At 41.3% G+C, this 12797-nt stretch overlaps 1 protein-coding gene across 4 annotated transcripts in view; it reads right to left on the reverse strand.

Moving 5' to 3' along the window:
- The window catches only part of TMEM165 (transmembrane protein 165), a 57117-nt gene that overhangs the window by 28883 nt on the left and 15437 nt on the right, over positions 1-12797 (reverse strand). For 3 of the 4 annotated variants that reach the window (XM_016951719.4, XM_001145009.8, XM_016951720.4), the window contains exons 2-4: positions 12481-12706; positions 7078-7253; positions 6339-6521 (exon numbers count right to left, since the gene is read on the reverse strand). In XM_016951719.4, the coding sequence (XP_016807208.1) occupies positions 6339-6521; positions 7078-7253; positions 12481-12706 (585 nt within the window). Of the gene's footprint in view, positions 1-6159; positions 6522-7077; positions 7254-12480; positions 12707-12797 lie in introns of all 4 variants that reach the window. The other variant, XR_010156605.1, reaches the window with a different exon arrangement.

Below are 12797 nucleotides of genomic sequence, written 5' to 3' on the forward strand. Positions count from 1 at the left end.
TTGAAATAACCCAAATCAATTTGTAAAGTCAAACAAATCCTGATGAAATAAAGCTAATCGAACCTTTCAGCAGTTATTAAACTTCCTTCACAGGCAATACGTAGCACTGCTATGACAAGTGCTAGGGAGGATTTTAAGCTAGACATCTGTTCCCTCAGATACTGCTTGGTATTACGAGAAACTCAGTCAATCCTTCACAGAATAGTATGCCTCTGCTTCCTGGGAACAGAAACCCTGCCTCAGTGCCAGGAATCAAGGATTTATCCAGTGAACACATGCTACCTGAGCAAAGCAGGCACTCAGATTAGGGGGAGAGGGGTATGTAGTAAAAGTTTCCCAGAAGATAGGCCTGAAGAATGAACAGGGCATAGTGAGAATGTGATTTTGTTTTGTGGGAGAAGGAACATGCTAAATAGAAAGCAAAGGCCAGCAGTACCAGACAACCAGCTGCAGAGCCCTTCAGCATTTCACAAAAGGAGGTCATGAGGGTAGGTGGGAGCCCAGGTCAGGGAGGACCCTATCATCTTGGAGTTTAAACTGTGTCCTCAGACACTTGTTGGTTTTTAGCTGGAAAGTAACAGAACAGATTAATGCTTCAGAAGTCCGCTAGGCCAGGTGCAGTGGCTCATGCCTGTAATCCCAACACTTTGGGAGGTTGAAGCAAGAGGATTGCTTGAGCCTGGCAGTTTGAGACTAGCCTAGGCAACATAGTGAGACCTCATCTCTACAAAAAAATTAAAAATTAGCCAGGCATCCTAGCAAGCACAAGTGGTCTCAGCTGCTCGGGAGGCTGAGGTGGGAGGATCATTTGAGCCCAGGAGGTCGTGGCTGCAGTGAGCTATGATTGTTCTCCATCCTGGGCAACAGAGCAAGACCCTATCTCAAAAATTTTTTAAAGTCTAGTGGAGAGAAAGAACCAGAGGGGAACAAGACTGAAGGAAGGGTGATCCACTGCGATGCTATGGCAACAGCCCTGGGAAGAAACTGCGTTGCCCCAGATCGGGGCAGATGACTCTAGGCAAAGAGCAGGTAAATTTGAGAGAAATTAAGAAGGCAAAATTAACATACCTCCATGATAAATGAATGATAGGCTTTATGGAAAAATATCAGAGCCAAGCATAGTGGAGCCAGCCACTCAGGAGGCTAAGGCAGAAGGATCACTTGAGGCCAGGAGTTCAAGGCTAGCCTGAGCAGTACAGCGAGATCCCGTCTCTTAAAAATAAAATAATGGTGCAGTGGTTCATGCATGTAGTTCCAGCTATTCAGGAGGCTGAGGTGAGAGGATCACTTGAGCCTGAGTTTGAAGCTACAGTGAGTTATGATCACACTACTATGCTACAAATTCCATCCTGGGTGACAAAGCAAGACTCCATCTCTTATTAAAAAAAGAAAAATAGGCTGGGTGCAGTGGCTCACGCCTGTAATGCCAGCACTTTGGGAGGCCGAGGAGGGTGGATCACGAGGTCAGGAGACTGAAACATGGTGAAATGCTGTCTCTACTAAAAATACAAAAAATTAGCCGGGTGTGGTGGCAGGCACCTGTAGTCCCAACTACTGGGCAGGCTGAGGCAGGAGAATTGGCTTGAATCCAGGAGGCTGAGGTTGCAGTGAGCTGAGATCGTGCCACTGCACTCCACCCTGGGTGACAGAGTGAGACTCCATCTCAAAAAAAAAAATAAATAAATAAAGCATGACACCCAAGTTTCTCTCCCACAATTGATGAACTATGTATGGTAAGACCAATGTGATTTTTAAAGTTAAGAGTCAGTTGAATCAGGGTGGGTGGATGGTTCACACATGTAATCTCACCACTTTGGGAGGCCGAGGCAGGCAGATCACCTGAGGTTGGGAGTTTGAGACCAACCTGGACAACATGGTGAAACCCCATCTTTACTAAAAATACAAAAACTAGCCAGACTTGGTGGCACATGTCTCTAATCCTAGCTACTCGGGAGGCTGAGTCAGAAGAATCGCTTGGACCCAGGAAGCAGAGGTTGCAGCAAGCCAAGATTGTGCCACTGTACTCCAGCCTGGGTGACAGAGCAAGACTCTCAAAAAAAAGAGTCAATAAACCTGTTACAGAGAAAGCAGAAAGAGAAGAATGTTGATAGCATAATCATGAGGGACAAAGGCAGCATTCAAGGAAGGACAGAGAAAGAAGGGTCCACAGGAGAAAGCAAGTGAGGTGGCCAGCCAATCACCTCCTGTAAGGACCAGCGGAGGCATCATGCAAGGCCACCGGGAGCTCAAAGCACAACAACATTCCTGGTGAGGCCAGAAACTGGGTTCCCATGGGCTAAGTATGCAAGGAGAACAGAGCCAAGGCTTATTCCCATCACAGCCAAGTCCTCTGACACTGCAGGAGGGCAAGAGTGGGATTTGCGATCTACAATTGAGAAAAGGGGCTTTTTTTTTTTCTTTTTAAAGGATGAGAAAAAACTGGTACACACGAACAATGCTCACAAAACGGCTGGGAGAAAGGCAAAATCTAAGCATATTATAAGGGTGGCATTCAGAATACAGGAGGGCAGAGGGGGTTGCCACTGTGATGGGTGGGAATGAAGAAAGGGAACTGCTACTGCTCTGAAGGAGAAGGGAAAGCCCGCTGTCGGGCAGTGTGTGTGCAGAGACAGGAAACTGGCTGAAGCATCCACTGTGAAGAATGGAAGACTGGGACTACATTTCCCAAATTCTACTTGTGTATTATAAACTGCTACCCATGAAGATGGTTCTATTTGAAAGTAATATTTAGGCCGGGCGTAATCTCAGCACTTTGGGAGGCCAAGGTGGTCAGATTGCATGAACTCAGGAGTTCGAGACCAGCCTGTGCAACATGGCAAAACCCCGTCTCTACAAAAAATACAAAATTAGCCAGGCGTGGTGGTGGGAACCTGTAGTCCCAGACTCAGAAGGCTGAGGTGGGAGGATGGCTTGAGTCCAGGAGGTGGAGGTTGAGGTGAGCTGAGATTGTGCCACTGGACTCCAGCCTGGTTGACAGAGCCAGACCCTGTCTCAAAAAAAAAAAAAAAAAAGAAAGAAAGAAAATATTTAAAAATTCACTAGATTAAGTAAAATAAACTAGTATTTAACTAGTTCCTTTAATATAGGACTTTCCAGTCTTTATTTGTATACTGAGTCGTCTTTTTTTTTTTTTTGAGATGGAATCTAGCTCTGTCGCCCAGAGTGGAGTGCAGTGGCGTGATCTCGTCTCACCCGGGTTCAAGAGATTCTCCTGTCTCAGCCTCCCGAGTAGCTTGGACTACAGGCGTGGGCCACCATGCCTGGATAATTTTTGTATTTTTCACCATGTTGGCCAGGCTGGTCTCGAGCTCCTGACCTCAGGTGATTTGCCTGCCTCAGCCTCCCAAAGTGCTGGGATTAAACGCCGTGAGCCACCACACCTGGCCCAAGTCTTAAAAAGAAAAAACAAAACAACAGGGATATATTATTTGCCAAATTTGACTCTGAATTTCTTCCTTCCCCCTCACCCTTTTTTGGCCTAGAACCAATTCAAGTCTCAAAGGACACTAGGATTATATGAAATCCAATTTGGGAACATTAAATCATGTTGGAAGCAAAGATAAAACTGCATACTAAAATGGCCTGAACTAGACAACTGCATGGTTCATAAGAAAAATTACCAACAAAAATAGGAATACTAAGGGAACAGGAAAAGACACAACATTTCTGCCATTTAAGAGCTCATTAAATATCCCCGCAGTGCAGTTAGTATGGAAGTGTGGCTAACACTGAATGTGCCATGTGGGGGACCGTGCTAGATACCCTGCGTGTGTTATTTCATCTGCAAACCGATCCACAAAGCAGGTAATCCCCATTTTTGGATGAGAAAATGCAGGGAAGTGCAGTAATGTGATTATACAGCAAGAGACTCAAAACCCAGTCAGCACGTGCCATACTGCTAGAATGGACCAGGGTGTCTCGTAGGTAGGGAGCCTCAAGCCTTTCACACGTCACTCTATGGCATAGAGTCTATGCCACAGAGTAGAGAGAAAAACGCAGTGATTCTGCTGTCATGATAACTCACCCTGGTAGAATCACTACCACCTCAACAAAATGGTTACTTACTATTGAGTCCCAACTCTGGCAATCTGAGAGCCAATAAAAGGCTAGAAATCAAGAAGAATATAGGGTACAGCCATTAAATAAATAAATAAATATATACATATATATATATATATATATATATATTTTTTTTTTTTCTTAAGATAGTGTCTCACTCTGTCACCTAGGCTGGAGAGCAGTGGCACCATCTCGGCTCACTGCAACCTCTGCCTCCCGGTTTCAAGTGATTCTCCTGCCTCAGCCTCTCTAGCAGCTAGGATTACAGGCACCCGCTACCACGCCCAGCTAATTAAAGTGATATTTTTAAAGAAAGTTTGTTTTATGAGAATCAAATGAAAACCAGAGTTCCATTTTTTTTCCCCAAAATACAGCATTTTTGAGGCTTCCCTGACAAAATAGCCTTTCCCATCTATGTTAGTCCTGGCCTTCAACTGTCTTGTATTTTAAACCACAGCCTATAATTAAAGAACTTGTTCTTTTATGATAGTTCCAAGGAATTAGAAACAATTTTACTCTTATAAAAAGAGAATCTGATATAAACACAGATAAGAAATAGTATCAGTTAAGATGAAAAAGAGGTTGAAAAGTGGCAGCAGTATTCCATTCCACAACCGTCTCCACATGAAATCTTAATAAATCTATGTGAACAATGACAGGCGCCTCATATAAAACCTTGCTATTCCCATCAAAAGAAAAATTAAAAAATAAAAAACCAATGGGCATGTTTTAAATAAGTGGCATTGAACAACTGTGAAGAAGGCCACAGCCAGCCAGCTTACTCCCTCACACAAGTCACCCGATCTCTCTGGGGGTCAGGTTCTTCATCTGAAGAGTAAAAGCTACAAGAAGATGAGCTGAGGTCTCTAGCTTCCCACTCCAGAACTTAGGATTCTTGGGCTAAGACTTTTTGAACAAAAAGTTCCTACACAGAAACAAACAAGTCACCTAGACCAGAGCAGTGACTCTCGCCTATAATCCCAGAAGGATTATTTGCGAGGCTGAGGCAGGAAGTTTCAGGCCAGGGGTTCAAAACCGGCTGGACAACATGGTGAGACCCCACCCCTACCAAAAAGTAAATAAATAAATTACCCATAATAGCAGTACGCAACGATAGATAAGCACTGAAATAAAAATAATGTTTTTATTTCCTTAAGTCTTTTTTGTTCTTTTTATATATTATTTATTTAATTTTTTGAGATAGCATCTTACTCTGCTGCCCAGGCTGGAGTGCAGTGGTGCAATCTAGGCTCACTGCAACCTCTGCCTCCCCGGTTCAAGCAATTCTCCTGCCTCAGTCTCCTGAGTAGCTAAGATTACAGGCATGAGCCACCTTGCCCGGCTAATTTTTGTATTTTTAGTAGTAGGGGTTTCTCCATGCTGGTCAAGCTGGTCTCAAACTCCTGACCTCAGATGATCCGCCCACCTTGGCCTCCTAAAGTGCTGGGATTACAGACGTGAGGGACGGCACCCGGCCTTCTTTTTATATTTTAAAAGTAAACCTCCTTTTAAAATTTTTCCATGTCACTGAAATGATGTTGAAGAGTGAATATTCTAAGAGCTACACAGAGATTTGTAAACAGCTGGACCAATTTTCTGCTGGATTATTAGGCTGTTTCTAAATTTTTACTAAGTTACAATAATTATAAGTAGTCTGTGCAACACTCAATTTCTTTAGTGTAACACATGAACGAAAAGCTATACACTTTTTTTTTTTTTTTTCAGACTGGGTCTCCCTGTCACCAAGGCTGGAGTGCAGTGGCGCGAACACAGCTCACTGGAGCCTCAACCTCCCAGGCTCAAGCAATCCTCCCACCTCAACCCTCCTGAGTAGCTGGGACTACAGGTGCATACCACCAAGCCCGGCTAGCTACACATTTTTAAGGCTTTAGGTATTAAACACCAAAATGGCCTTCAATAATATTATACTGATTTATATTCTCAACAACTATAAAAAAGAAAGTTCTATGATAAGAAAACCAAGCTAAGATGACAAGTACCACGGCATCATTTTGGCAAAACCAAAGGGAAAAGGATGAGTAAAAAGAGCCCAACTGAGCTTGGTTACAAGAATTTCACCTGCAGGTAGCAGGAACTGGGAGAAGGCCAATTTTAGAGAGCAGCCGAATTATCAGATGTAAAACAGTCTTGCATATGAAGGAATGCTGTGGCCCACTTCAGTGTGTCCAGTGTTTTCTGGAACAAAGTAATAATAATTACGTTTCATTTTAAACAGTCTCCTCTCAAATATCACTCACCTCTCTAGCTGCCAATACAATTGTAGTTAGTTGAGAGCGATCACCCCATTCTGCTAAGAATGTTAATGTAAGAGCTTGAACAAAAATGGGTGAAATAAAATGCAACCACTTTTTCTGAGGTACTGTTATGCTTGTACCCGTTTCAACATCTCCCGGTCCATTTAAAAGTTTGGTTCGTTGAAACTAAAATAAATAATAAACAAATGAAAGTAAGCACAGGAAGCAAATCAAAATAGCACACAAATCACTTGACTTTTCTAAGTGTTTAAATTCTATGAAATATGCTCCAAAAAAACTACATTTATGTGACCCCCCAAACCTCCCCTCTGAACCACTGGTCTCACACAGCAACAAATGCTATAGTCTCAATCCTTCCGTTTCTCCTCAGCTGAACAAACCAAACAGTATTTACTGCTCTGCTCACTTACTATCCTAGACACCACGGGAGAAACATGTAAAATTATAAAATACAGTTCCTGCTTTTCAGGAGCTTATAATCAACCTAATTAAGGAAACTGATTACCTGTGTTCAGTATTCATCTGTCAGCTTCCTTTCTCTACTACATTCACACCAACCCCAAGTCAGATCACAGACAGGTATAAGAACAGAACAAAGCAAAAGAAGCTATTTTTGTGTAGCCCCGCATATCACACAGATGGGGCCACTGAGAAACCTCTGTAGAGTGTTTATTCCTAGTTGAGTGCCTTTTTGGTCCAGATCAACAGTGCCATGGCTTACTTCTTCATCTTTCTTCTTTAATTCAGCTTGAACTTCTTCCAGTTCCTCTTGACCCTCATCAGGGCTCATCTTTAAGCCTTCCCGAAGCATTCTAATGCCAAAAATGGCAAATAATACAGTTGAAACATAGTATGTATAGACCCTGGGGATGACTGTGGTGGCATAGCCAAACAAAACTGGAAAAAATACAACAGTATGTTTGTTAATCGAGTGTGTATCACGACCAAGGGAACAGTTAGCTTCGGAAATAATAATTTATCACTGTTAAAAGAAAAATGGTTCACATTAGAAGCTAATCTAGTATGTAATAACCTCAAGTATTTCCAGATCTTTCTCTCCACCAATAATAAACCATTAGGTCTAGCCCAGGCCTAACACAGCTTACTCAGAAGCCAATGGTCCAGTTGAAGATGGCACATCTTCCTGAGAGATGTTAAGTAAGATATTGAACTCCTTTCCAGGCATGTTCAGTCAGAGGCTGGCTTGCCTTATGTTTTGCAAGGCACAGTACCTGGGGTAGAAGTTAGCTCTGAGGCCCTCTCAAGAGCTGAGATTTTATAACTGGGAAGCCATGCCACTTGCATAGTGGAATTTCTTCATCACAAATCTTTAAATCACAAACTTCTAGTGAAGAATCATGACAAGAGTCTCACATAGCAAGATTTAAACTCTGCTCCCTTGTAACTATTTAAAATAAGTACGTTTTATGAAAAAAATCTAAAAATTTCTTATTATATTAAAATAATGTTACAACAGGCTCAAACATTCAGTTCCACTCTTTCCCACTGATAAGGAAAGACATCTGTGTAAGTTATATAAAAAATGATGCTTGGAACTATATCAAGAACTCAAATCCTAATGGTGAAACACAAGTACATCAGTAATACTCATTCAGTAATTAAAACTTAAAAATTCGGCTGGGCAAAGTGGCATAATCCCAGCACTCTGGGAGGCCACGGTGGAAGGACTGCTTGAGCCTAGAAGTTCAAAACCAGCCTGGGAAACATAGTGACACCCTGTCTCATAAACAAACAAAAACAACTATGTAAGGAACAGAGGACACGACCATACATATAATAAATACAATTACTCTGGCCAGGCACGGTGGCTCATGCCTGTAATCCCAGCACTTTGGGAGACCGAGTCGGGTGGATTACTTGAGCCCAGGAGCTTGAGACCACTGGTCAACATGGCGAAACCCTGTCTCTACAAAAAAAATACAAAAATTAGCCTGACGGGGTGACACACGCCTTGGTCCCAGCCTACTTGAGGGGCTGAGGTAGGAGGATCACTTGAGCCCAGGAGGTCAAAGCTGCAGTGAGCTGCGATCATGCCACTGCATCCCAGCTTGGGCAACAGAGTGAGATCCCATCTCAGAAAAAAAAGAAAGAAAGAAAGAAAAATACAATTACTCTTTAATTCACCAGCTCTTTTTATAAAACGGGTGCAACACTTACAAATCTGCCTGTAAATGTATAACCTGTATGTAAATAATTCCCTACATTACAAAACTGAAAAGATCTTAAAATCATGGTTAGAAATGCAGCAAACCTATGTTTGTGTGCACATCTGTATTTAAATTATTGTGTGTGTGTATATGTATGGATGTATATTTGTATATATGTATGTGTACACACAGGATACAAGCATATATTTTCTAGCTCTGTCCACTGAAAAAGACAAGAGGCAAAGACATCTCAGTAACAAGGAGCTCAGTAACCTTGCACCTAGATCTTGGGTTCTAATACCATTCTCCCCTAAAAAGCTCCTCGAAGCTCCGCCGAGAAATGGCCAGTTCCAGGACTGGGCAGAGCAGGTGCATGATGAACCTGTAATATCTTGTTGTACTAGAAAGTGAGGAGCAAAATCAAATGGGAGCATGCCACAAAGACACAGGACACAGTTTGGAGAGGCTCTCACTGGCCTAACATCGGATAATTTAAGCAGCAAAATAGTTAAATAATTAATTATAAACCATTGAAAAAAGGAATCCATAAGTTTGTACTGCTAGTAAAAAGACAAACAAATGGGAAAGGAAGGAGAGCTCTTGCTGGCAGTAGAATACCAAGGCTCACTGGTGAATATGCAAGAAGTATTAGAATTAAAAGCATCATTTTGCAAGCATCAATGAAAGATCTAATTATGCAAGAATCATCAATTGATGCAAAATCTTTGGAGAAATTTTGATGAGGAAGAGGGTATTTGTACTGTCTTTAAGTATATCCCTACAGATTAGATAGTAGTTGCAAGGGAAGACAAAGACAACACAGAAAAGAAATATTGACTGGGTCACCAAAATTAATGTCACCAATGAGGAATAAATGGACACCATGTGCTTCCAGATGAGACATTCTTGGAGAGACAAAGTATCACCTACGCAGTTTTCTAGTCAGGAATGCCTACCTCAATCTAACCATCAGGAAACATCAGACAAACAAAAAATGGGGAACAGTCCATTCCTGGGGTGGAGGGAGGAGGGATACACTGTAATTCTCCCAAAAAGGTTGATGTCAGAAAACATTTTTAAAAAAGGCTATGGATATATTTCAGATTAAAAGACTAAAAAGATAATAAATAACTAAATGCAATATCTGACCTAGACCGAAGGGAAAAACACTGATATAAAGGACATTATTGAGGGGTCAGGGGCAAGGGGAGGGAGAGCATTAGGACCAATACCTAGTGCATGCAGGGCTTAAAACCTAGATGACGGGTTGATGAGTGCAACAAATCACCATGGCACATGTATACCTGTGTAACAAACCTGCACATTCTGCACACGTATCCCAGAACATAAAGTATAAAAAAAAAGTGGTTAAATCTATAAAACTAAATAAAGCTATAAAAGAGAAGATGTAGAAATAAACACATATGATTTAACAGTTGAGGCAAAATAATATAAAGACTGTTAAACCCACTTAAATTACATAAAACTGATAACACAAGTGAAATATTTAATACATTTCATGTCCTTTTTTTTTTTTTTTTGAGATGGAGTCTCACTCTGTCGCCCAGGGTGGAGTGCAGTGGCACGATCTCAGCTCACTACAAGCTCTGCCTCCTGGGTTGACGCCATTCTCCTGCCTCAGTCTCCCAAGTAGCTAGGACTACAGATGCCCGCCACCAAGCCTGGCTATTTTTTTGGATTTTTTTAGTAGAGACGGGGTTTCACCGTGTTAGGCAGGATGGCCTCGATCTCCTGACCTCGTGATCCGCCTGCCTCAGCCTCCCAAAGTGCTGGGATCACAGGCGTGAGCCACCGCGCCCAGCCTATGTCCTTTCAAAAAACAAGAAAGGACATTAGGTCATCCAAAATTAAAATATGGATGACAGATTCAAGTACTGTATCAATACATAATATATATTAAATGTTGTGATTATATGTGTGCATTATATAGCTTATAAATAATGTATATACGTATATGTACACACTATAGACAGGTATTTAAACAACGTGTATATATACACATTTACAATTTTATTTAGATAAGAGTACAAATGCTAAAACAAATGGGATAAAACGTTAACAACAGGTGAATCTAGGCAAAAGGTATGTAAGTGTTCTTCATACTATTTTATTTTTGCTGCTTTGTAAACTTAAAATTATTTCTATAAAATGTTTAAAAATTGTAAAATGATGGGCCAGGGGCCAGGCGTGGTAGCTCACGCCTGTAATCGCAGCACTTTGGGAGGCCAAGGCGGGCGATCACTTGAGGTCAGGAGTTTGAGACCAGCCTGGCCAACATGGTAAAACTCTATCTCTACCAAAACATACAATAAGTAGCCAGGCGTGATGGCATGTGCCTGTAGTCTCAGCTACTTGGGAGGCTGAGGCAGGAAAATCGCCTGAGCCTGGGAGATGGAGGTTTAAGTGAGCCGGGATCATGCCACTGCACTCCGGCCTGGGTGACAGAGCAAGAGTCTGTCTCAAAATAAATAAAAAGATAAATAAATAAAATTTTAAAAAATAAATACAAGGTAAAAGGATGGGCAGGCACACATACCTATAATATCAGTACACTGGGAGGCTAAGGTGGAAAGACAGCTTGAGCCCAGGAGTTCAAGATCAGCCTGGGCAACACAACCAGACCCTGTCTCCACAAAAAAACAAAAAATTTAGCTGGGCATGGTGGCATGAGCCTATGGTCCCAGCTACTCAGGAGGCTGAGGTGGAAGGATCACTTGAGCCCAGGAGTTCCAGGTCTCAGTGAGCTATGATCATGCCACTGCACTCCAGCCTGAGTGATAGAGCAAGACTCAATCTCTAAAAATAAATAAAAAATAGCCCTATCATCTCATTAAGAGATGTATTTCCAATTTTTTAAAATGATTATTTAAATTTATAATATATTTTCTTTGAGTACTAATAACTATAACAACTCAATTCATAGAGTTAACACTTAAGAGATTTACTAGGAGAAATTTACAATATCTTTGAAAATTCAATGATATTAAATGCATATTTTTATTGCAGGTAGATATGATGGGGTGATCCATATATATATTTGTTTAGGCTCATAAAGTGAAGCAGTGGGGGTGGACAAGGAAGAAAGAAATCTGTAACTGGTTTGTCATCGATTAGTTGTATACACCATTGCACTTGGACCAGCTTTGTAATAAATTTTGAAGCAAAAATTTATAATCATTAGAGTAAAATTAAGGGAAGTAAATGAAAATATAAATTATAGGAAGAAAAAAATGTAAATTTCCAACTGTTAAAGAAGTATATTCACATTTGTTTTAAAGGAATGATGGTGATAGTGGGTATCAAATTGCTAATGGTATTTAGAGCCACTGGGTATATTTTAAAAACACCCTAACAGTCTCCCTTTTTTTTTTTTTTTTTTTTGAGATGGAGTCTCACTCTATCACCCAGGCTGGAGTGTAGTGGCGCGATCTCAGCTCACTGCAACCTCTGCCTCCTGGGTTCAAGCGATTCTCCTGCCTCAGCCTCCTGAGTTGCTGGGATTACAGGTGCACATTACTATGCCCAGCTAATTTTTGTATTTTCAGTAGAGATGCGGTTTCACCACGTTGGTCAGGCTGATCTCGGAACTCCTGACTTCGTGATCTGTCCACTTCGGCCTCCCAAAGTGCTGGGATTACAGGCATGAGTGACTGTGCCCAGCCCTAACTGTCTTACTTTACACAATATAACAGAAATTAGATCTTTGCAATTCCTTAAATTGAAGATGAAAAATTTCAGACAACTATGCGAGAGGGGGTACAAAATTATTTTAGAGGATACACAAGGAAAGGATACACAAGGAAAAGGTTGGAAGACCACAAATATGGTGTAAGCCAAATTCCCATAAGACTAGGTTAATGACTCAGTGACTCCATGTCACACAACACGCTTTCCCTTTAATTCAGCGAACTCATGAGAGGGAAAAGCACACTCACCTGACAAGCATGTCATTAGTCCCAAGGCAAGCATTGCACCAGCCAGCACGGTCAGGCGGTTATAGCGCATTGCCATGATGGCTGCTATAAAAAATGTCTTATCACCCAATTCAGATACAATAATAACTGATATGGCAGCGACAAATGCATGGATAAATCCCAAATTAGTTTGGGTAGCAGGATCTTCTTTATTGGTATGAACTGGAGCTGCTGGTGTAAATATTTTCTGGAAAAAAAAAATCAGTTACTTCTTAAAATCATTATTCAAAATTATTTTATTTTGCACGTAAATAAGATTTAGTTTTTTTGAAAATTTT

The sequence above is a fragment of the Pan troglodytes genome, chromosome 3, assembly GCF_028858775.2.
Source record: "Pan troglodytes isolate AG18354 chromosome 3, NHGRI_mPanTro3-v2.0_pri, whole genome shotgun sequence".
NCBI lineage: Eukaryota > Metazoa > Chordata > Mammalia > Primates > Hominidae > Pan > Pan troglodytes.